The 24,498-nt window shown below is 39.4% G+C and overlaps 1 protein-coding gene across 4 annotated transcripts in view; it reads left to right on the top strand.

The window, feature by feature from the left end:
- Positions 1-884: 884 nt before the first annotated feature.
- ALG6 (ALG6 alpha-1,3-glucosyltransferase) overlaps positions 885-24,498 on the top strand; it is a 37,520-nt gene continuing 13,906 nt past the window's right edge. Inside the window, exons 1-7 of one of the 4 annotated variants that reach the window (XM_007059038.4) lie at positions 885-990; positions 5,874-5,984; positions 9,918-10,002; positions 14,398-14,487; positions 15,492-15,580; positions 22,472-22,554; positions 23,345-23,409. In XM_007059038.4, coding sequence (XP_007059100.2) covers positions 5,903-5,984; positions 9,918-10,002; positions 14,398-14,487; positions 15,492-15,580; positions 22,472-22,554; positions 23,345-23,409 — 494 coding nt within the window. In that variant the 5' untranslated portion in view covers positions 885-990; positions 5,874-5,902. Of the gene's footprint in view, positions 991-2,870; positions 2,897-3,176; positions 3,808-4,348; positions 4,427-5,873; positions 5,985-9,917; positions 10,003-14,397; positions 14,488-15,491; positions 15,581-22,471; positions 22,555-23,344; positions 23,410-24,498 lie in introns of those variants that run through there. The other 3 variants (XM_043520900.1, XM_043520901.1, XM_043520898.1) reach the window with 3 other exon arrangements.

Genomic DNA, 24,498 nt, shown 5'->3' with positions numbered 1-24,498 from the left:
TGTAACATTTCGTCCCCACTAGTTGTGGCAACAGGAACAGCACTACAGCAGACCAAGTTTCAGGTGGCCATCGGTTTTTTAAGTACCGTCATAAAGATCTAATCTGAGTATGATAAAACAACAAGGTGCATAAATAGCTGGCAGCTGCCCGAAGCCATAGCAGCACTAGTGCTGCCACTAGAAGAGCTGACTGCTCGGTGAATGACAGATCCTGGTTTTGGCAGTAGACAAGGCCTGTGTGTCGTGCCTGAGGCAGCATTAATGTTATTCTGAGTGTGAATTTTGGCACCTTCTGACATTTACAACCTGCGTACCTTCAGGCCAGGATGCTGTGTGCTCACGTAGATGTTTTGCCTTGAGGAGGTGCCGGGAGTAACAAGCCCAGACTAGGGCAAGAAGTGCCTTGTTAGCACCGGTTAGCTAATATGATGCAACCGGCTAGCGCAGAAGAGGAGCACATGATAAGCTGGTAAGTTAAAGCCCTGGTGGAGCCTCCTCACCTGGTTAAGAGGAGGCCACAGGAGAGCCACCTGTAGTGCCCCACGCACTGGGCCTTGTAGTGCTTAGGGCTGGTGGGGCTCTGCTTGGCAGGTCATGTGCTTACCCTCCACTCCCCATTCCTCTGGCTGCCCCTTATTGTCCCCCCATGTTTCTGACCCCCATTCCCCCGGCTGCCTCCCTCCTACAGTCCCTGTTCTCTCTCTGGTTTCACAGTAGCAGCCATGTTAGTCTGTATTCGCAAAAAGAACAGGAAGACTTGTGGCACCGTAGCGACTAACCAATTTATTTGGGCATAAGCTTTCCAGAGTTACAGCTCACTCCATCTCCCCCTCTTCGCCATTCCCCGCCCTCAGCCCTACGTCCTCGCGCCCGCGTGCACCGGACTACTACGTGCGCGGCCCCCCGTGACGCTGACGGCGCGTGCCAGTCTGCCAGAACCGGAAACAGCTCGACTCGAGCGCGGAATCGCCGGGGGACGCGCGCGTCAGGGTGAGTCCGTTGGTCCAGTGGGAGCCGCGGGCTCGCGCAGGAGTTGCGTGCTCCCGCAGGAGGGAAGGTGGGGGGAGGCGGGAGCGTGCTCCCGTGCTGAGGGAGCGGGAAGCAGCGCTTCCTGGTGCCCCGCGGGGGCGGGAAACCCGCGCGGGGCGCTTCCTGGATTCCCAGTGGGTGCGCGTGAGGCGGACCGCGCTCCACGCGTGTCACCAGGGGGCGGGACCTCCGGAGTCGCGGCGGGGGGTTAACGGGGGGCGTGGAGGGTGCCCGAGCTGCCGTACGTGAAGGGGGCGCGCGTGGGGCCCGCTGCTGTGTGACGGGCAGGGGAGGAGGGGCTCTCCGCAGGGTCCCGGGGACGAAGGGCTGGCTGGGCGGGCACGATCCTGTCCGGTGGGGGCGCACGCCCCGCAGTGCAGAGCCCTGAAGGGGAAGGGGGGTGACAGGAGGAGCGTGTGGGCAGGGCGGGCTGCGTTGGGCTCAAAGAGGAGTCCCCTCACGGCGCTGAGAAGCGGGTGTGGGCCTGTCCTGCTGGGTGTGGTGGGGACGGGGTCCTCTGCATACCGAGTAGATAGAAAATCGACCCATCATCGGAGAAATCAACAGACGGAAACATATGATTGGTAGCCTTTTCCTCTGGCCATGCTGAGCAGCGCTTGGATTTCATCACAGTGATCATTGCATGCCCGATGATGGCATCACACACAAACATATGGGGGGCCCGCTCATTAGAGGCCATTAGTCTAGGGGTCGTGTCCGAGGCTTTTTCTTCCTTTGCCTTTTTTATTAAAAAATATTTGTCTGAAACTGCCATCTTTGTTCAAGTGCATCAGCGGCTTCTTCCTCTCCTTTCTCCCCATACCTTTATTTAGGGAGTCACAATGGGAAAGAGCTGGAAATGTCTCATACAAAATTATAACTGTAGTTGAACAAAACTCATCCATTTCTGTTTATGAGGGTCCAAGCCAATAGATTTTCTTGGGATAGATCCCAGAGGCTTGCTGTCTTGACCTGTGATTTTGCCTGGTCCATTTATAAATGAACAGTATTCCATAAGATAGCACAGAGAGAAATTAATAATTCATCACTAGCAAAATACAACCCTAATTTGGCAATGTTGCTTAATTTTTTCAGTCATGGTGGTTTGTGAGATATCAGCACTAAAAAAACATCACTGTGATTCCATTTTGACTTTTGACCCCTCCGCTTCATTGTAATGTGATTTTAGTGGCTGCAATATCAAGAACAGAGATCTAGAACTAACACATTATACTATGAGACCTTGTAATCATAGCCTGACTGCAGAGAGTATAAAACATGGGTCTATAAAACCATGCTGGTATTGAAATGAGTGTCAGGATAAGGAAAATGATAATCAGAATGACTAGATTTGATAAGTTGGGTGTCACCTATTTTATCATGTATGTTCAGTTTTTTTGGTGGTATTGAATGTGGTTGAATGATTTCACAAAATGTTAAATGCTAATTATTGCACCTCAGCTACAATTTCCTCTCTGGTCAAGGGTTTAGAGACTTTTGGTGCTGTTGCTGACATTTAAAGTATTTCCTTTTCTACATTTGACAGGAGCTTCAACAGTCTAATGAAGTTAAAATTTTACTTAACATTCAGTAACAATAAAAATATTAATGACAACAAACTGAGGTGTAAAGTTGCATGGCTTGGCAAAACAGAGAAACACTGTGGTGGAACAGTGCAAGTGCTTTCAGGACTAGTACCTTTTCTTAAGCACTCGTCCTGAACCGGTAATCAGAAAGGAATTAATTTTTTTTCTGAGTCACAACAGCATTATGCACCTGCACCCAGTCAGGTGGCAGATTCCTGTTCAAATCCTGTCTCCTCATCAGGCAGAGGGGGGACTTAAACCAGGAGTCTCCCACATCCCAGGTGAGGATCTTTAGCCCAGTGGTTAGGGTAATAAGTGAGGTCCTCCTTTCTCCCTTCCCTCCAGTCATTTTGTGAAGTTAGGTTGTCTCTGAGCACACTTACTGGATTGGGCCCGACACACAGTTTAGGCAGAGGAACACCTATCTTTCCCCTGATTTGTGGATCAGTTAGTTGGGAGATTTGCTTCTAAATGTTCAGAGGCAGGAATGTAGATGCCTAGGGAACTTTTACTGCAAAAACTTAGGTGCTGGGTGAGTTTAGGTACCTATAGGGTTAGACAGAAGCTGAGCGGGAGTTTTGTGGATTGCAGTGGTGCCTAAAAATGGGACTTTGGTGCCTGAGTATATTTGTGGCTCCCACCATAGGTGTTTTGTATTGTTATTACTACTATTTATTTTGCCTCCTATACCTATGCAGCACTTTCCTTATCAAAGTATGATGTGTTCTGTGCTTCAAGGAGCTTAGAGTCTAGCACAGTCAAAACACAGGGTAACAGTTTAGGTAAAGGAAGATATGGAGCTATTATTAACAAGGAAGATAAAATAGTATGGAATTCTTTAAGAACTGGGTTTTAAGAAGAAGAGAGAAAGAGGGAACTTGATAAACAAGAAAAGGGAGATTGTTCTAATAATAGGGAATTGTACGAAGGACCGCAAAGGCAAGAGTGGCAGCAGAAGATGAAAGGAGCAGGAGAAAATGAGAGTCTAGATATAGGCTAGGATGGGGTTATTTAGGACTTTACAAATATCTTAAATTTGATGGGATAAAAGAGAGGAAGCCAGAAAAGGGATTCATGATGGGGGCAGTTGTACAGCATGGTTGGAGATGAAGATTACTTGAGCAGTGGTGTTTTGAATAGACTGGACCGAGGGCGCATTAGGGAGGAGAAGCTCATTGTTATCCATGTCAAGGTGAGAAAAGTAAAGATGGGTTTTAGCTGGGATATAGAGATTTTGGTGTAGAAAGTTTCACTCTGCATATCTTCTGTGGAAGGGGACTGTGATGGGTAGAGTGCCTTAAGTGGGAGGCATGGTCCCTGGTTCATTTTAGAATTTAAAACTGGTGTAAAAGAAAATCTGTTACACTTTCCCCCTCTGCAGGTAACATTTGTAATCCCTGTTTATAGAAATGGACTTCAAGTTTTAATGAAACTTTAGAGCCTGAGGGCCTAGTGCAGCCCTGGTCAGTGTCAGACTCGTGGGGCCAAAAGTAGGTTGGCTTCAGAGTAGTAGTACCTACATATACCAGGACTGAATTTAATCCTGTGTTTCCAGGATATTAAAGATTTATTTATTTTGTTTGTTATAAAAAAGGTGAGGAATCTTAGACTGAAATGAAAGGCCTGGAAATTAAGGAATAGTATCTTAGTTGGGGCAATGCTTTTCACACCGTTGCCTGATGGGATACACTGTGGAGTGTATATAAGAACCCAAACTAAAGCCTTCTCATTGTCATGGCTTTCCTGTGCTGTGTGGAGCTTACCTCTCAGGGAGACTGCAGAAAGACATGAGTTCTCATCCTCATAATTGGGTAAAAGAAAAAAAACATATAATACTTTTTCTTTCATGTTCTCTTTAATAAATGTCTTATGTAGCAAACTTCATAATTTGTCTCAGAACTTTGGAATTAAACAGGGTACTCAACATAAGTCATCAGAAGCTGTTAAAATTTTTCTCTCCTTTAACTCTGTGGAGGAAGAGAAGAAACAAACAGATGGGAACATTGCTGACGTTTAAAGATGAAGTGTTTTTAAATAAACAAATACTTGAACTTGTTGGGATCTTAAATATTTTTCCAAATACGTAGATGGGCTTAAAACTCAGCATTTTGCAGTCAAATCCTCTTTGCTTAGTAGGATCTCAGGTTAGTTTTCTTCTGGTAGAATCAATTATGTTATAAATACCTAGTAAAGGGCAAGGGATGCAGCCTCTTGCTTAAATTTAGACGTTAATGGATATCATCAACCAAGTAAAAATCCTTTTGACTTCTAAAATGTGTTTATTTGTAACTTTAAAGCTTCAGGTGTATCTGAAATCCTGACTTTTTTGTATATGTATATTTTAAAAAAATAGGATTTATTTATTTTAGTGAAAGTCTCAGTTTTTAAAATATTTTTGTAAGAGACTAGAGCCTGATCCTGAAAACAATTGGTACCTAGTTGTGTAGAGTTTGCTGCAGCTAGTAGTCCTGTTAATGTAAATGGGACTACTCATTTCAGTAAACTACTTCTGGGCATAAGTGTTTGCAGAATCAGGCCTGTATTGAGTACTGGCGCAGTGACATTAATCAAACATCCGTTCTTAGCCTATGTCGTCATGTAAGCAAAAGATAATGCAGTAGAAAAAGTGGTTAAATGTCACACTATCAATTCTGTGTTTGCTATTGCTGATTGATTGATAGTCAAGGAATTGTATAGAAATCTTTGAATATTTTTGCAGGATTTCAGTAGTAAGTAAGTTATTCAGCTGCTTATGGATATGAGCAGCCTCAGTATTTTCCCTCCTCAAACTAAAACACTGTAATAGGAAGTTTTTCAAATAACAATAATCATGCATAAAGAAACAACACTCCACCTGTATGTATTACATATACAGTCCCCAACATACTAAGGACATGGAGTCTAATAATGTGTATGTGTGTACAACATAATGTTGGTTTGAGATCTGGGTTCCTCTCAGTAGTTTGAAATCTTACACTCTTTCTTTTTCTTTTGCCAGAACCCTAGTCAGCTTGTGGCTCAGAAATGGGAGAAGATATTTCTGTGTAGTGTTTGGTTTTATGCATAGAAACTTTTCAGTGCTTGGAATAAACTGTCTAATCGCAGCATGCAGAAAGAAGCAATATTGCAACATCACATTTATAGTGTGGGGCAGAGTGAGACTATCATCAGTGTCACTAAATTATGATAGGACTCCAAATGCAAAAAGGAACAGAAACATAGGCAGAGCTACAATAGACTTTGTTTTCTTGTTTTCAGGTACCTTTGACTTGGTTTGAAGATCAGTTATGGAAAAATGGAGCTTAATAACAATTACTGTCTTACTAGGACTTATTGTACGCTGGTCGGTATCATTTGGTTCTTATTCAGGTAATGTATATTCACAGTCTACAAAACAAATATATAAAGGTGAATTGCAAAGCTTTTGTTAAGAGTTAAAAACTGGTTTGTAAGGTCTCATACAACAGAAGTAGTATAAGGCCATATTATAATAGCCACTGTGCCTCCCTAAGGTTCTGCCATGGCAGCGCTTTAACGTACCTTGTGTGGTCGTAGCGCAGCGCTGGGTGAGCTCTCTCCCAGCACTCTTAAAAATCCACCTCAACGAGGGGCGTAGTTCCCAGCACTGGGGCACTGTCTACACTGGCACTTTACAGCGCTGAAACTTGCTGCGCTCGGGGGTGATTTTTCACACCGCCGAGCGAGAAAGTTTCAGCGCTGTAAATTGTCAGTGAAGATAAGCCCTTGAGACTCTTGAGCTGCCATTTTCTCTGGATTTAGCAATGAGCAACATCACAGTCACCACAACCATAGTGCTGAAAAAGCTATTCCATTCTAATCCCCCTATTTCTGTTAATCCTATTTTACAATGTCCCCCACTAAAATATGCTCGAAGGAATAAAAGAACAGCCAGCTTTCCTTTCCTACACCTTAGATAGTATAGTAGTTGCAGAGTAGCAATACAGCCTCATAGTACAGTTGGTCAATATTGCTCCTCAAGCCTTACCACAAGTAAATTGTTCATTTAGTTAAAGCTGTACTGGTAGTAGTGAAGGAAGTGTTAGATTTTTACACCCAGCATCCATATTTGCCTGAATGTGTTATGAGATAAATCACAGTTGTATCATTTATTGGATCCATTTCTTCCCCTCCACCCCCACCTCGTGCTGCCTGCAAAAGAACTAACATAAGTCTTTTCAAGATCTCCTGATGGCTCTTCTAAATTGGCTGTTGGAAGCGTCAGTCAGTTTGTACAAAGCTTGCTCTTTACTCCTTTGGTTAAATGCATAACACTTCCAATCCCTGTCTGCCAGGAGAACCACAGGGCAAGTCTGGGATCAACCCCTAATTTCTTTTAAGGTAGCTCAGAGCTTCACATTAAAATCACAAGAATTGTCCAGTATTTTTTTGTGACTAAATTGAGGGGTGACTTTTTGGTTTCATTTACTTGGAGTGATCACTTGAAGTTAAACTGAAAATTTTCAAGCATGATTGTTTGATTTCATAATTTTTAGTAAAGATAGTTGACTTGAGTGCCTTCTAAAGATCTAAATTTGAAACCTTTCTGTTTTGTAGATAGCTTAGGTCTTTGAGAATTCATCTATTTAAACATACACACAAAATGTAATAACTTTTCTATTGCCACCATTGTATTAACTTTTTATGTTGCTGTGCTGGATGCACTCACCCCTGTTAAAGGGACACTGTTAATTAGATTTTTTTTAAAATGGACTAATTCCAGAATGATCCAAGTTCTGAGAGAGTACCCTTTAAATACTGTTTTGAGTTTTAAAAATTTCCTTAAATTTTTTCATAAGGATTTTGTTGTTCCATAATTTATCCTTACGAAAGGATTTTCAGCAGGGGAGCAACTGAGTAAGGCCTAAATCCAGGAAAGTATGTGCTTTACTTGAATCATGTGAGTAGTACCATTGATTTTACTGGGACTGTTTGTGTACTTGTTGGATCAAGGCCTAACTGACTATTCAGGGGAAACAGTAAACCTGATTATAAACCAGTGCTGTCAAATGCATAAAGTACATTCGAAAAAATAGATGTTTTTACGGAATGTAATTTTCAGGATGACGGAGTCCCTTTACTTTGCTTTGTCACTATTGCTCAGTGAGCTCACACACTTGATCAAGAGATTAAAAGTAGTTCTTTGTTGCTCTCTGAAGCAGACTATTAATGCTGATTCAGCACAGTTCAGAATCGTGTGGCATGAATGACCAGACACAAGGAGGTTATTTCCACTCCCATTAACTATACTAGTGTTCTGTTGCTACATCGTTTTATTTATCTTGTTGTTTGTCTTGTGATGCCTTTTTGAGGCATTGCTAACCTTGTTGAGTTAGGGTTATGTTTTGGAGAGGACAAATAACTAATGCATGGCAGTGAAGGTCACCATCCAAGGCAGCATGGTCAAGGCTAGTTGGTTTTAGACAATTAATCAGAAAAAGTTGTTTATAGTACATTTAGAGTCTAAGGACCAGATTTTGTCTTCTAATACATTTGCAAAGCTGCCATTAAGCGAGTAGAAGCCAACTGCGTGTACCTGAAGGCAGAATTAGGCCCTTAAACCCTCAAACTTCCGGGCAGCAATAAAACTGAACAAAGCAAGGGTTGATTTAAAGTACCTGTATCTAGTATCTGGGGCACTTCTTATAAGAATGGAAAATTGGAATGCATGTGAACAACAATATATTTTTCTTAAATTCTAAATCCTAGTTGGCTATATATCTGCTGCCAGCTTCAGAAAGGTGCATTAATTATTGTGGTAGGATTCCTTTTGCCTTTCTTGAGTAAAGATCCCTTAGGTATAGTTGACTTGTTCTTCTGGGCTGGCTTTAGAGCATGCTAGTATTTAACAAAATGTGAGTACCAATTCCTGAACTAGCAAATTACTTAATTCACCAGCTAGCTGAATATAGAAAGTGGGTCAGACTATGGATTAGGAACTAGTTTGCCATTTCTAAAATGATCTAATTCCCTTTCTTCACCTCTTTTGAAAATTCCTGCACATCCACAAAAATCTTGAGATGGTTAGAAAAATCTGGTTAATACCATTCCTTATATTTAGTAAATTCTGTGACAGATTCTTTTTGTCCAATAGATTTGTCATTCCAGGGTGGGCATTGATGAGGTTTTTAGTCCCTGATGACCTGACCTGTTTGGGATCCTTTTATCTGAATGTCTCTTATTATAGAAATAATGTACTCTCTTTTTGTGACCACAAACAAATCACATATATCTGTGCTTGTGTGAATCCCACAAATATAGATCATGTGAAAGAATTATAGATGGATTTCCTATATCTAAAAGAAACTCTTCAATCTCCATGAGGTTAGAGTCAATATCTCAGTGGAAGAAACTGTCTGCCTAGTTTCTGTTCTCAGTAGGTAATCACAAGATAAAGGCAGTGAATAGTATGTATACAATGGCTGCATAATGTGGGACTACCACAGTTAGATCACTTTGAGGAACTTGTTTGTGAACAAACCTATGAAGACTGCATTGATAAAGATTTTTCATGGCATACTGAACTAACTTCCCAAGAGCCTTGTAAATGGTGTATGTGTGTAAGAAGCTTCCTTTGACTTTGGTCATCACTCAGAGCTACTACATAACAACCATTCAATTGAAAGATGTGGGAAAAAAAGATTCTAGTAAACAAAAATGGAGCATAGACAGTCTGGTAATTCAGAAAGCTTTGTAAAAATGAATTTTTCTTCTCAACCCACTCCATATATGGTGCCGTTTTAATAGAATGATATTACATCCTATATTAGAAATAGGTAAACTACTTACAGTGTTAATTCTCTGTTAAGAACTGTGGAGGAAGGGCAATTTGTACAAAGGTGAAGGACAACTCATTTGCTGTTTTATTTCTGAAAAAGTAGTAGGCATATTCACACACAACAAATGTGTAAGAATGCAGTAATCCTACCTGGTCTTATTTCTGAAAAAATGCAACACTTTTCATGCTATACTTGATAACTTTACCAATGAGTTTATGAAATGATCAGGCTACTGTATCTGTTTCTTGAAAATTGTATAAGTTGATAACTGCTCCTCTCAGAAATATTCATAACACCAAAAGAATACTTGTACTATGTTACATATGTATGTTTTTTTATAGGAAACATGATCCATTGTTCGTTCTGTCCCAATTTTAGATAGTAATAAAGCAATATACCCAGAGTAAATATGATATTAATTTCCAGATGCATTCTTGGAGGAAAAGCAGTGTCAGAAACAAAAAATAAATGTGTAAGCACTTTTTGCCATCTCTTGCTTTCTTAGGTGCAGGAAAACCACCTATGTATGGAGACTATGAAGCTCAGAGGCATTGGCAAGAAGTTACTTACAATCTACCCATCAAGGAATGGTATGTATCACTTTTAAGTTTCAGCCTACGATGTGTAATGAAAAAAATCAACTTTAACGTAAGTAAGTTATACTTTTATACTTACTATAAAAGTAAGACTTGAGATTTTTAAATCTATTCAAAAGCTTTTTACCATTCTCTGAACTATTCTAAACAACTTGCTTTTCCCTATTCTTAGACTGAGACATTATTTTTGCTTAAGAAATGTGCAAGTGTTCAGAACTTAAATTTGATTTGTTAGATTTTTGTATATAAAACAGAAAAGTTTGAAAAGCAATAGTCTAAGAATGCAGTAAAGATGCAAAGAATGTGCTATGTCTTAGCTCATCCTGTGTAAAAGTAATAATATGAGCAACTGCCACTGGAACTACAGGAGACCATAGTCTTCAAGTTTAAAATATACAGTCTTCTATATCTGTTGAATGAGGGTTTTCTGTTAAACAAAACAGGCCCTTGGGTACTGATGATATTTCAGAAAGTGTATACTTTACATTATCTGGCTCATAGCTTCATATATTATGGCAGAGTCTGTTGTTAGTAGGTAATTAACAATCGTTAGAATTATGAATAATATCATACCTCTTGAATCTGCACCCTTGCGAAGACAGCCCACTTGTATTAATTTTGGGGGACATCAGGAGACTAGTATCTCAACTGATATGTTCAATGGCTGAGTCTTGGATGATTAAGCCTTGTTTTGGATAGGAGGGAAATGTCCACTATGGAAGGTTGCTACACTCCAACGTGTAAAAGAACTGTTAAACTACAAAGGTTAAGAATCTGAGTAATTTTGGTAGCACTCATTTAAGTTTGCTGTCTAATAGAACTGTCCATGCAGCAACAAATGAGTTGCAATATAAATTTGTTTTGCGTAGTTACAGGGAGACGTTCTCTGAAGGTGCCGAGCTCCTAAAATATCTCTTGATATTTTCATAGACTTAAATCCTAATTTAATATTAGATATGCATGTACATGTAATTTTGCTGTGTTTCATGTTTATTCCTTTTGTTCAGAAACAAAGTATATTTAAAAAATTGCTGCAGTAAACTACAATATGATTTGTATATAGTTTCCTTGCATGAGATTTCTCTGAGCCAGAGGCTAGAATTTAAATCTTTGTGTTTTTTTCTGTCTTTCTCTAGAACTCATGCATATTTATCCAAGGCTACGTTAATGACCTCCTGTCTTCTTGTATTACTAATTAAAAATGTGGCAATTGTTACCTTGTGCTAAGTATCAGCTGATACATGTACTGTTTTCCCATTGAAATACAAGTTTAGGGAAGGATAAGAGTAAAATACACAAAGTAACTGGGAAGCTTACTAGTGAATTGCGGAATATTAAAATCCATGTGAAAGAGCTGAACTGTCTTGGCATGAGAAATCTTGAGAGGTAGGAGAAGAAGCAGAGATGCATCTTAAAGAAATACGATTTATCATCAATTGTTCATAAGATACTCCAGGCAGCTCATATGGAATTCAAGAAATATCATTTACTGTAATAAATGTCAAAAATTGGCTGCATTGGAGTGGGTAGACTGGAAAAGCCAAGAACTTGCCCCTTGGCAATTATAAAAGACTAGTCAGTCTGTTTCATTCTGAGATTTAAAGAGTCGATGTCTTATTTTTATAACTTTTATTTTCCTTGAATTAAAACTTCCTCCTTGCATCTGGAAGATGTGGCTAAATTCTAACGGCTGCCAGCCTTCCACAGAAACATTGAAAAAACAGAATTGTAGGCAGGAAAACCCTTTCCTTGTGTACCCTCACATATTATTCTCCAGAGTTTTCTTTCTGAGGTAGAACTAGGTGAAATGGTTATTGCTGACATCTCTGATCCAGGTTCATGACCTTGTGTCAGCTGTTTAGAAGGTATTACTTTAATAACTCAGTTATAGCTGCTGTCAATTTTCCTTTAGGCCTTTGTTTCTTCTACATACTGGTAGAATTACCCAGATGTGAGTGTGAACTCCCTCTGTATGAAACTCCAGTTTGTGTGTATATATGTTCTTATATGTCTGTCTGCCCCAATTGCTTATGGTATACTTTTTAACCTAAAAGCATGGGTTACAAGGTTCAAATTTCTCTAACAGTTGCTGTCATGCTTCACAAAACGCAATATAATATCAAAATCCCACTTCATTTGTCATTTACTCATTCCTGTCACTGATGATGAAAGGCAAGAGTCTGCCCTCAGACTTTAACAGCAACTCAGGACTAGGGTATTACTCTCTGCCTCTGTGTGAGGAATACCTATTGATGTCCCTAAGATTTCCTTGAGTAGAGAAAAGCAGAACTGGACCCAAGATCCCGCATGTGAGTCAGAGAAGGTGGACTCTTTCTTACAATAGTTTTGTGTAAGCTCTCTACCTCCTTGTTTCACTCAGTGATGAGACAGTCCAGCGTTGGGGACATAATGTTTTCTGCTAAAGTAACCAATTGTGATGTCACAAAAAATGGACATTGCAAAATGAATGTGTCAGGAGAAGCAGTCTTGATCACAAAAAGGTTTCTTCACACCTATATCATGCTGGGGCTCATCAGTGAAATAGGGTGCTGCACCTGACTATTCAATGAGATTTAGGTACTATATTTTAACAAACTAGTACATATGTCTGTGTCATAAATATAAAAGGAAGGGTAATCACCTTTCTGTATACAGTGCTATGAAATCCCTCCTGGCCAGAGGCAAAATCCTTTCACCTGTAAAGGGTTAAGAAGCTAAGGTAACCCAGCTGGCACCTGAGCCAAAATGGCCAATGAGGGACAAGGGTCTTTCAGATCTAGAGGTGGAGGGAACAAAGGGTTTGGTCTGCCTGTGTGATGCTTTTGCCGGGAACAGATCAGGAATGCAGCCTTACAACTCCTTTAAAGTTAGTAAGTAATCTAGCTAGAAAATGCGTTGATTTTCTTTTGTTTAATTGCTTGTAAAATAAGCTGTGCTGGAGGGAATGTATATTCCTGTTTTTGTGTCTTTTTGTAACTTAAGGTTTTGCCTAGAGCGATTCTCTAGGTTTTGAATCTGATTACCCTGTAAGGTATTTACCATCCTGATTTTACAGAGGTGATTCTTTTACCTTTTCTTTAATTAAAATTCTTCTTCTAAGAACCTGATTGATTTTTCATTGTTCTTAAGACCCAAGGGTTTGGGTCTGTGTTCACCTGTACCAATTGGTAAGGATTATTATCAAGCCTTCCCCAGGAAAGGGGGTGTAGGGCTTGGGGGACTTATTTTGGGGGAAGATGTCTCCAAGTGGTCTCTTTTCCTGTTCTTTGTTTAAAATGCTTGGTGGTGGCAGCATACTGTTCAAGGACAAGGCAAAGCTTGTACCTTGGGGAAACTTTTAACCTAAGCTGGTAAGAATAAGCTTAGGGGGTCTTTCATGCAGGTCCCCACATCTGTACCCTAGAGTTCAGAGTGTGGAAGGAACCTTGACGGTCTGTGTATGCAAACATTGGGTATTGTATTGAAGAAAACATATACATTTTCTTTATAGGATCTGTTTAAATAATTAATTGGCTCTTTGGCTACTTGTCTGCAAATGTTTTGCTGCTTTGGCTCTGCCGGTTATTGAGCCTTCTACTAATGTGTGACTTTGCCCATCATGGAGCTAAATATGACAGTTGTGCAATACGTGAATTCAGTATGGTTCACAAAGCATGTGAAAGGTGGCTGCGTACATCTTTATGAAGTAGGAGGGTTCTCCTGTCTCCAGTCAGGAACAAAACAGGTGAGCTGAAGAGTCCTCTAAAGGTATAAATGGGCTACCTAAGTCCAAAGAATAGAAATTGAGAACCTTAATATAAGGAAAACCTCTCTATAGCTGAGGTCAAATCAATACTCTTTAAAAACTGCCTTTTCTTTGAGCTCTGCTAAGTCTGTGTTCTCTTTTTGTGGTTGGGCAAACTTTCTATTTCAGCCTTCTGCTGGAATAGCTCCTGGATCTGAAAAATGTAGTTCATGACTGTGGATGGAGTTGGGGACGATCCTATCAAATCAGGAATTGTGGGCTTTGGCGGATGTAGGGAGCTCATTTTGTACAAGCATCCTATGGCTCAGTAGGCTCTGGATCCCTCCAGCTTGGCTCCATGTAAAGGAATTTTATTCCTCGATGAATATGCTTAGTTGGGTATAGAGCCAACATCTCTTGCAGTTTCTTACAGTCTTCACAGTTGCCAGCAAATGTATATTGAATCCTTTGTTGGTTTTGTTTTAGTGTTTGCAGTTATTTCTAGTAAAACAAAACAAAAATCTCAATGGGCAATATTTAGTTCCTATGAATGTTTGACTATATAGTAGAGACACGGTTGGCTTAATGTGCAAACTCTTTAGGTTGAAATGAAGTTACAATGCTGGAATCCTAGATCCATTTTTAAGTTTTCTGTTGTTTTTCAGGTACTTCAATACCAGTGACAATAATCTGCAATACTGGGGCCTTGATTATCCACCTCTTACTGCTTATCACAGTCTCTTGTGTGCTTATGTGTAAGTTAATCATTTTAGGATTATTTTAAATGTTTGCTATTGGTGGAGAATGAAAGAAAAAACAAATGCATTCTCCCCCTCCTCTCAGAGGAGAGGAACAAAACAAATGGCAGGGATTTGCCTCTTTGGTATAGTTCACTTATAATGTGCAATTATGGAGCCGGAGAAACAATAGAATAGATGTGGCATTATTACTTCAACCCTCTTGCTTCAAACCTGATCCTGCATTTGTTCCACACTGAAATCAGTTACAGGGCTTTGCCTATAACAGGACTGCAGGATCAGTTCCTCTTGTATTCCAGTGCCTCCAGTGGGTGCAGGTTATATTTTAGCCGATGGGTCATAGTTATAGCTTCCTGAATAAGTCATTTAGGGTTAGCAATGCACATAGTAAGGCACGTCAGAGATTGTTTCCAGCAAATGGAAAAGTAATCTTGTATTGAGAACCCAAGTGGCATTTGATGAGTGGATCCTACGTGATACCTTGTAAATATAATTCTGTTATTGGGATGTTCTTCCTATATGGCCTTTAACCATAGAAAATTTTTAGAAAATTGGAGTGTTCTGTTCAGGGGCAGACAGAAAAAGGGTGCTGCAGGTCAGGTTACGATGCACTGGCAGAGCTATGTGGGGAAAGTTTGCTTCACATCTGTCTGCACTATGCCTACTTTCTATTAACACTTAAAAAAAATCACGATCACAAGTTTGAGAAGTGCCGAATGACAGTAATAGAATTAAATTATAGTAATAGAATTAAATCTTTATAAGCATAAGATAACTATTTTCAGTTTTTGTATTGCTGATTAGCAGCTAAATACGATAAAATAAACTGGTCTAGTGGTGAGGAAACCCCTTCCCTGGTCACTATTGCTTTTGATAAAGTTTGCCTCATTTATCTTAATCCTCTGAATATGTCCCTGTGCATATCATTTTTATTGCTGAAAAGAACGTAAAGGGAAATGAGAACTGTCTACATTTTGATGTGTCTATACTTTGTTTTACAGTGCAAAGTTAATAAATCCCGATTGGATTGCTCTCCACACATCCCGTGGGTATGAGAGTCAGCCACATAAGTTATTCATGCGTGCAACAGGTAGAAAAATTGCATTTCCTTAACATGATCTTATACGTTTTTCTAGTTCACTAGTTTAGCACATTTAATTTGGCATCCCTTGTTGTGTTTTTTTGTTTTTTTGTTTTTTTTGTTTTGGTCAATTTCTGCTGCAAAACTGACTGATTTGAGGGTATTGCAGGTCTGGCACTGTTAACTAAGCCTCTGTGTCTTCAGTTCTGCTCACACTTGTGAAAGTAGCAGAATCTTTACATTGAACTGGTTTTAGTAACAACTTTGAAAGGATACTTTCCAGTAGTCTGGGTCTCAAATTTAAATTTTAAAGGTGACCTGCAAAGGATTTTTTAAAATGGATTTGCAACCTTTCTAGTTCTTTATGATGCCTAAAGAAGGCCTGAAGGTTTTATTTTTTAAATTCTGCTTGCTTTTTATCTTGGAAGTATCAAGTGTATCAAGACTGGCCTTTAATGAATTTGGAGAAGGAACTCTTAGGGGTTTCAGGGATATTTACTGTGACTTTTCATATCTTAATTGGAGGGGCAGGTATTTAATCTTTATAACTAAGACAACCTTTCTCCAAAATGGCAGGTTTCAGAGTAGCAGCCCTGTTAGTCTGTATCCGCAAAAAGAAAAGGAGGACTTGTGGCATCTTAGAGCATAACAAATTTATTTGAGCATAAGCTTTCATGAAATGAGTTGTAGCTCACGAACGCTTATGCTCAGATAAATTTGTTAGTCTCTAAGGTGCCACAAGTCCTCCTTTTCTTTCTCCAAAATGTTTATCGGCCGCTGGAATTAAATAGCTGTTAACAAAAACATGCAAAATCAAAGTGTTTTAAACAGTGTGATTAAAAATCTCAAAATCACTTTTCTGACCATATCAGGCCTTTGAACAGCCTCTATAATGAAAACGTAATGTAATATATTTGGACTCCATTAAGATAGCAAATAATTTCATTTCTTCTCATGGACATGTTAGTGGAACAGCTGCTGATGTGGCCAGTGGCTTCTAGCAAGTGAAGAATACTGGGAGTAGTGATGTGACAGTAGCCATAAGGCAGCAAAATCACCCCATTATTTTTTAAAGTTTAGTTATACCTTTTGCTTCACATGGCAGTGCAGAGTCCTATAAAATAACTGTGCTGGGTGAGTATCCTTATTTGCTGATTATATTGAGCAGAATCTGATGTTCATCAATAGCACTTTCTTGTGTTGCCCACAAACCTTTCAGTGTGGTTTCTAGTAATTGATTATATTTAGAAAAAAATCACTAGGACGAAATTACCCTTGAAATGGTCTTTAATAATGTTCAAATCAACACGCTTGACAAAACATTGATGTACAAACTAAGAAAACTGGTATACGTTCTTTTAACAATAGCCATTAAACTTGTGCATCAGGATTACAAAATTCAGTACCGTTGAATGTTGACCATTGGTGTTATACTTTTGTTTTAAATTTTGAACATGTACATTTGAAAACATTTTCTTTATGAAGTGACAAGTTGATAATGTTTCAAAGACTGTGTTAGCCCTGTGGACTTGCTCATTTTGGGTTTGTTCCTTCAGGGTGCTGAGCACTAGGCCCCAGGTCCAGCAGAGCACTTAGCAGAGTCTTAGCTCTAAGCACAAGTAGTCGCATTGAATTTAATGGACTGTTCACGTGCCTAAGTGCTTTGCTGGATTGGGGCCTTAGTGCAGGATCAATCCTTTGTTCATTCTAGATTGAAAATAATGCAGCAAGGCAATTATGTTTTTGTAGAGAAACAGGCCAAGATTTTCAAAAGTGACTAGTGATTTTGGGTGCCTCAATTTCTTGGTACCCAACATGAGACACCTTAAAGGGGCATGATGGTCAGAAAGTGCTGAGACAAGCACTCTGAAAAATAGGTCCCTTCAAGTTCTCTCAGGTTCACCACCCCAAATCACTATTGAATTTTTAAAACTTAGACCCCAATATTTGAAATTTCAAGTCCCAACGCTTCAATAATTGAATCACAGAAATGTTGGACTGGAAGGGACCTTGAAAGGTCATCAAGTCCAGCTCACTGCACTGGGGCAGGACCAAGCAAACCTAGACCATCCCTGACAGGTTTGTCCAACCTGTTATTAAAAACTGTTCCATAACTTAACTACCTTTCAGTTAGAAAGTTTCCTCTAATATCTAGCCTAAATGTCCTTTGCTGCAGATTAAGCCCGTTACTTCTTGTCATATCTTCAATGGACATGGAGAACAACTGACCACCATGTTCTTTATAACAGCCCTTAATGTGTTCTAGAGAAACAAGTCACAAAACTGGGATCTTTATTCTGCTGGTCTCACACCTTTCTTTCCTTAGAAGAATGAAATCTATTCTTCAAAGTCAGTTTTTCTTTAAACTTTATTTCCTTTGAATATCTTGTTTTGCAATATTGCTTCCTCTCATCAGAAGGGTAAAGGCTCAAACAAGATATTACTAGAATATTTGTAAATATGCTCTTACTTATATGAAAGGAAATTTTGGGATGCAAAAGTTTTGAAGAATGAGTCACTTTTAGAAATATTTCCAACTGTATATAGGGCTGTATGGAAAAACAAAAGAATTAAGAAAGAATAAGTATTATCCATAATGACAGAAATACTGAGACATTTTAATCATACAATACAGATGTTGTTTAAATAAGTGCTTCCAAAAACACCAACCTTCCCCCATTTATGCAAAGTTTGAACTAACTTATAGATGGTACCACTAAGTTGTACTTTCAAGTATATGAATGCTTTATGAATTAGTACAACTTATTTGCATAGGCCATATCGCCTCTTTTTTGTATGTGTCATGTCTGTTTTAGGCTGCTATTTACATCATGATATGTATGTGCACATGGATGTAATTCCAAACAAATTGAATTGAGATGTGTGTTTAAAACTTTTCCCCCCTCTCTCATGTGATAATTATGCTATGTAAATAGTAGGTAGTGAGAACAAGGTGAGGTATATGTTTTTTGATTTTTGGAAGAGATACAGTAAAACCTGCCAAGAGCTACCACTTATGGAAGTTAGCAAAAGTGGTCGCTTTGAAGAGAAACCACCTCTTACAAGGTTTGCTGTAAAATTGGCACTTTTACTATTTACAGAAAGGCTAAAATTGTTGCCACTGTTTCATGTTTAATTTTAATTGTCTTTTAAATGAACATTACATACAGTATACAATTCAGTACTGAATTTAAAATCTCTTGGTGGGTTTATTAATACTGTAGTACAATGTTTGTTCCTCAAAAGAGGAAATTCAGTACACTAATACAAGTGCTTATTTTCTAGACTGAAGCTGAAAGAAAATTAGAGGTACCTGCGTTATCAAAAAGTCCTGGTTTCAATCTACAGTAGCCAGCTTTTATTTGAAAAAGTTCACTTATTCTTGTCTGCCTCTGCAACGATAGGAGCATGTTTACTACTTCTTCTTTTGCATTGTTGAACAGCTCTAAAAGTTGGTTGCTGCCCTTTAGAATGGCAAACACTTTCATGTCTTTAATCATATTCTTGGCTTCAGGCACAAATGATTCTTCCTGGGAGTTCAGAGGCACCATTGCTATCCCCTTCATCATCATTAGTTTTTGTGTCACTGTGTTAGTCGTCACATGGCTTGAAATTTTCTAGGAGTTTTTAACTGACTGTGACCAGTCTGTGACTTCTTCAGTTGTTGCAAGGTTCTCATCAATCTGGTAGGTCTTCTCAATCAGCACACCAAAAAGACTTAGCAACATGTTAACTACTGCAAGAGGGAGCTCACGTTCATCTTCTGGATGAACATCTTCATTTGGTGAATCCGCAGTTGACTTGGCAATGGTGAATCCACATTTAGCAAAGCATTTTTTTTGATGGTGCTTGGCTCAATCTCACTTGATGCTCAATGAACCCAGTGTACTGCATTCAAGAGTGAAACCCTTTTCAGAAGCATTGGGCCCAATTAAGTTAAGTCAGATTTCAATTATTCTTCATCAAATTGATTTTCCTTTTCCGAAATTTCAGTTTTAGGGTTTGAATAACCCCAGCATCCATAGGTTGTAACATGGAGGTGCTGTTTGGGGAAAAGATGCAGAGTGTAATGTTTGTATGTTTAACAGGGCAGTGGCATGGCGCGTTATCCACAAACAACAGAATTTAATGTCCCTGTAGTAGCAATTTGCGATCAAATCTTTGTAATCATTTTTCTGTCCACTCAGCTCTGAAGGCAAAGCAGAGAGTGGGAGCTGCTGATGCCACCATTACTTCTCCACTGCTGCTAGAGGCGGCACTCCCTTCAGAGCTGGGCGCCCGGCCAGTTTATTCATAATAAATGAATAAACGAGTTTATTCATGCTTTTTTGTTGAATTCATATTTCACAGGCAACTCCTTGATATTCAACTTGCCAGAGCATTGCGTGCATTGGGATTTACTGATCAGTATAGGCTTTTCTTTATCTCCATTCATGTTGGTGCATAAAGCAAGAGTGATTCTTTCCTTTGAATGTTTCCCATTTGAACGTTGCTCACCTTTGACAAGGAGGGTTTTGCTGTTGCCGCTGTCTAAAAAACAGTCCAATTTCATCCATGTTGTGGATGTCAGACAGTTGATCATCCTGTATGAGTTCAGGTAATTTTTGCTTCCAGTCTGAAACCACACTTTGGTTAATGTCTCCACTCTCACTGCATACTGTACAAAAGGCAAGGTTGTGCCTCCTCTTAAACAATTCAAGTCAGTGATTGCTGGCTTTAAACTCCCTGTTTTCCAAGTCCTCTGCGAATTTCATGGCTTGTGCTTTTAACATTGGACCACCAGAGATATTTACATGACCAACGACAGTGGATTTAAACCACTCGGAAGTGAGAAAATTGACTTCTTAATTTCCAGTTTTGGCATGTTTTAATTTTCATTGAAGAATTTATACTTGACTCATAATCAGCGAGGATTTCTGCCTCTTTTTTAATGGGTTTTGGATTTGTGTGTTTTCCAATTCCAAACTGTTTGGCAATTTGACAACTGGTATCTAGCAGTGATATTCCTTTAAAATGTTACTCCATTGTAAGAAACACTTCAGATTTGCATTTCTCTTTTGCTTCCATGTTGACTTCTTTTAGTTTTAAACTGTAACTTACAATAGTGTACACCTTTCATTTCAACACGTTCATGTCTTCCTTTCAAGTTCAACTTCTGGTTCATACACAGACTGATAAGTAGGGCCCTATCAAATTTGCGGCGATGAATCATGGAGCATGAAATCTGGTTTTGGTAAACTTTTACCCTATACTATAGGGTAAACATTTACAAAAATATACAGTGTTTCTCAAACTGGGGGTCCCGACCCAGAAGGGGGTCACAAGCCTATTGTAGTGGGGTTGTGGAATTGCCACCCTTACTTCTGCGCTGCCTTCAGAGCTAAAGGGCTTGAGATTGGTGGCTGCTGGCCGGGCGCCCAGCTCTGAAGGGAGTGCCGCCTCTAGCAGCAGTGGAGAAGTAATGGTGGCATCAGCAGCTCCCACTCTCTGCTTTGCCTTCAGAGCTGAGTGGACAGAAAGCGGCAGCTGCTGGCCGGCTGCGCTGTTGCCAGTAGCAGTGTGGAGGTGAAGAAGATCAGTTTCTCCTACGGGTTTGTTTTTACGGATAGGAGTAAGAAAATGTCGTTGCTGGTCACAGATGACATGTTCAGTTTTTTCACAGTTAAATTATAGGGGAAAAACGTTCTGTGGCCTCTGCAAGTAGTCGCTCGAGACAGGTGGTCTCTCTTCAGAGGTGATCATTAAGGCAGGTTTTACTGTCCATATATATGAGAGAGACAAAATTCTAGGTTTAAAACTAGACTGGCTGCATAAGAACAGTCTCTGAACAATTTCTCCAGCACCTTAAGCATAAGTAGGGCTTTATCCAACACATAGTAGGCAGCCCTCCTTGTTCCAGCACTTCTTTTGTCCTCCCCCAGACCACCTTTACAAATATTTACTGTGGGCAGAGCAAAGAACACCTCACTTCTGTTTGTCTCCCAGTGTTTCTTCTGTGAAATATTAATGCTTTGGCAAAGTACAGGACTGTGTTTCTGAATCCAGACATGCTTCTCTCTCTTTAATCTGCCTTCATCCCCCCCAATTCCTTAGAACAACTTGCAAGAATTTATTTGTAGGTGATGTCTTCTGAAAGTTGAGAATGTCTTTTCTCCAGCATGTAATGATCTAGAGCATTGCTCATTTACTGAGTGAGGCTATGCTGGGGCCTAAACAGTCTAATGCATGCAAGTTGCAGATTTTGGGGTATATTTGGAAACATTAACATTTCAAATTCTGTACAGCCATTTTTCATACCCTTTAAAGTTGAACTAACCCGTTTCTATATCAGACCTTATGTTTATGTATTTCCTTTCTTCCCAAACACTTTACAAACTAGATACACATGATATGATTTGTAAAGCCAGAGCCCTCTCTGGAGTCAAATGCTGAAGCACAAAACAACACTACATGACAATTTAAGACAGAAAATGAAGAATACTGTGGCCAGCTGAAACTGTAGGGAAACTTCAGAAGACATGAATTTGATGAGGAAATAGGTTTCCACTGTAGGGGGTAGATACAAAATATACATTAAAAAATTTGTGGACAGCTGGACCTACCCATCCATGTATGTGGCTGTATAGTTTGTGGGTTGTGTTTGGGCTAAACAATGTGCAGGCATTGCAGCCATCTTGCAGGTGCATGTGAGACTTAATCCTTCCTTTTCTTACTTGGTTCCATAAAACATCAGATGCAAGCCATGGGCCATGTAAGTTGGAAGGGAAAAATGGAGAATAAAGTCACATATTGACCATCTAAAGACAAATTATAAATGGAAATAGGTAATTTCAGTGAATTCTGATGAGCTATACTTGTTTGGGGAGATTCTTATGCATAGTTAATCTTTCTGTTTTTCAGTTCTTATTGCTGATTTGCTGGTTTACATACCTGCAGTTATCTTGTATTGTTGTTGTTTAAAAGAAACATCAACTAAGAAAAAGGCAAGTATAACACTATGGTGTGTGTGTGTGTGTGTGTGTGAGAGAGAGAGAGAGAGAGAGAGAATAAAAATATTAACTGGAATATAAATTTAAAACGCTGAAAAGAAAGTTAATTAATGTTACAAAACCACACAGTGCTTTCCGTTTACATAAAATGGACGCCAATCAGTATATCTTGCATTAAAGACTTTTCAGTAAGAAAACATGAAGTTATTTTACAGCAATTATTTTAATGCCCTTCAATAGCAATAACAAGGTGCACTGGAGTTTAGTAACCATGAACTACTGAATTACACTTCTTGTCAAATTTATTGCTTGGGTAGTAAAAAAAAGATTTGTGCTGTGACGTGGGGGAATCAAGGAACAGCCTTGGGTCTTGCACACTTCTTTAGACAGCAGAACTGAAATGCATTGTGAAAGTGACACCATGCTCAGGGTTTTTAATGCTCACTGGTCTCAAGCATCTGTGGTCTGTCAAGTCATGGAGCAGTTCCCAGGGTTAAACTGAGCACAGTCATCTTTGTGAATTGGCTGGCAGAAGACACCCTGATGCTCCTTTTAATACTCTTTCCCACTAGGGCTCCTTCGTCCCTTCCCACATCACTGGGGGAGGAATAATTAGAGGAAAAGAGTGTTCCCCAGATGAATGAGTAAGGGATCCACAGGAGTTTGGCCGGGCTTGTTAAAGGAGAACCAATCGTATTCTGGTTCCAGGGTGAAATGAATTGCTATAAAATAAAGTGCCTTGTTTTTGTGTGTTTAAAGACTTTTCTCTTTCTCTTTCTCCCAGATTGCCAGTGCTCTCTGTATATTGCTTTATCCAGGCCTCATTCTCATTGACTATGGACATTTTCAGTATCCTTCCATTTTCTTTAAAACAAAAGAATTTCAGTTCTAAAATAACATGAGTCCCTCCTACAATAACTTTTACTGGGAAGGAAGTTAGATTTGTTAGCTGAAAGTTGAGGGCCGCCCCCTCCCCCTGCAAAAGTTTTGAAAGGAAACAGTAAGCCTTAAATGGACTTGGAGCAAAAGATTGATGTGAGGCAAATCAATCCAACATGGCATAGCTATTCTTTGCATCCCAAGTTCACCTTTATGCCACTCTGCCTTGTTTGAGTAAATATTTGTGGCAATCTGGCTGTGGGGAAAAAATGGATACTCGTGTGATTTCTGCCTGGATAAGAGAACCATCGTAGCTCTTGTTGGGAGGTGGTGAGGAGTGTCAGACACAGCCATGCTGTTCTGTTCTATAAAATGTGACCTTGTCTCTAGCTTTTGCAACCACTATCTGACTACAAAGAATGGGAGGAGATCATTAACATTTATTGAGTGTCTCAGATGCTTCTGTCCAATTTCTAGCAGCCATGATGCTTCACAATGAGATATATCTGTACACCTGACTCACTATACAACATCAATAGTAAATTAGAGTAGACTCTGCTTCTTGTGTCCTCTAATAGCCTTTGAGCCACTGACTCCCATGTTTATAGGTACCTTTGAAACAAATGGTGAATTTGTAAGTTATAGGTAGAGCTGAGTGAGTTATTTCCAAAGAATAACTTATCTAACCGGTATAGCGGATTGACTCAAAAATGTTCGTATTTCAAAATGTATTCAACACTTTTAAAACTCTTAATTGATTGAGTATTCATAATTAGAGCTCTTTGTTAGTGTTTCTGTCCCCAGATCAGAGGAGTTCACAAGTACTTCTGTTGAGAATACCTATATTTAAGATTTGTTTTCTGCTAACATGTGTACAACTTTCACATTAATGGCAACAAAAGTTGGTATTGTGAGTGTTCACAGGGAAACTCACATGATTTGGATTTTGGCTTTTAGCTGACCTGAATTTGTAACAGTTAACTTATCGCCTTGTAACATTGGAACACAGATGTATTTGTATGTTGGTACGCTCCATTACAGCACACATAACTATATTAT

This window comes from Chelonia mydas, chromosome 8, assembly GCF_015237465.2.
Source record: "Chelonia mydas isolate rCheMyd1 chromosome 8, rCheMyd1.pri.v2, whole genome shotgun sequence".
In the NCBI taxonomy this organism is placed as follows: Eukaryota; Metazoa; Chordata; order Testudines; family Cheloniidae; genus Chelonia; species Chelonia mydas.
The sequence above is the reverse complement of the archived record's forward strand: the minus strand, read 5'-3'. Positions and strand labels throughout refer to the sequence as shown.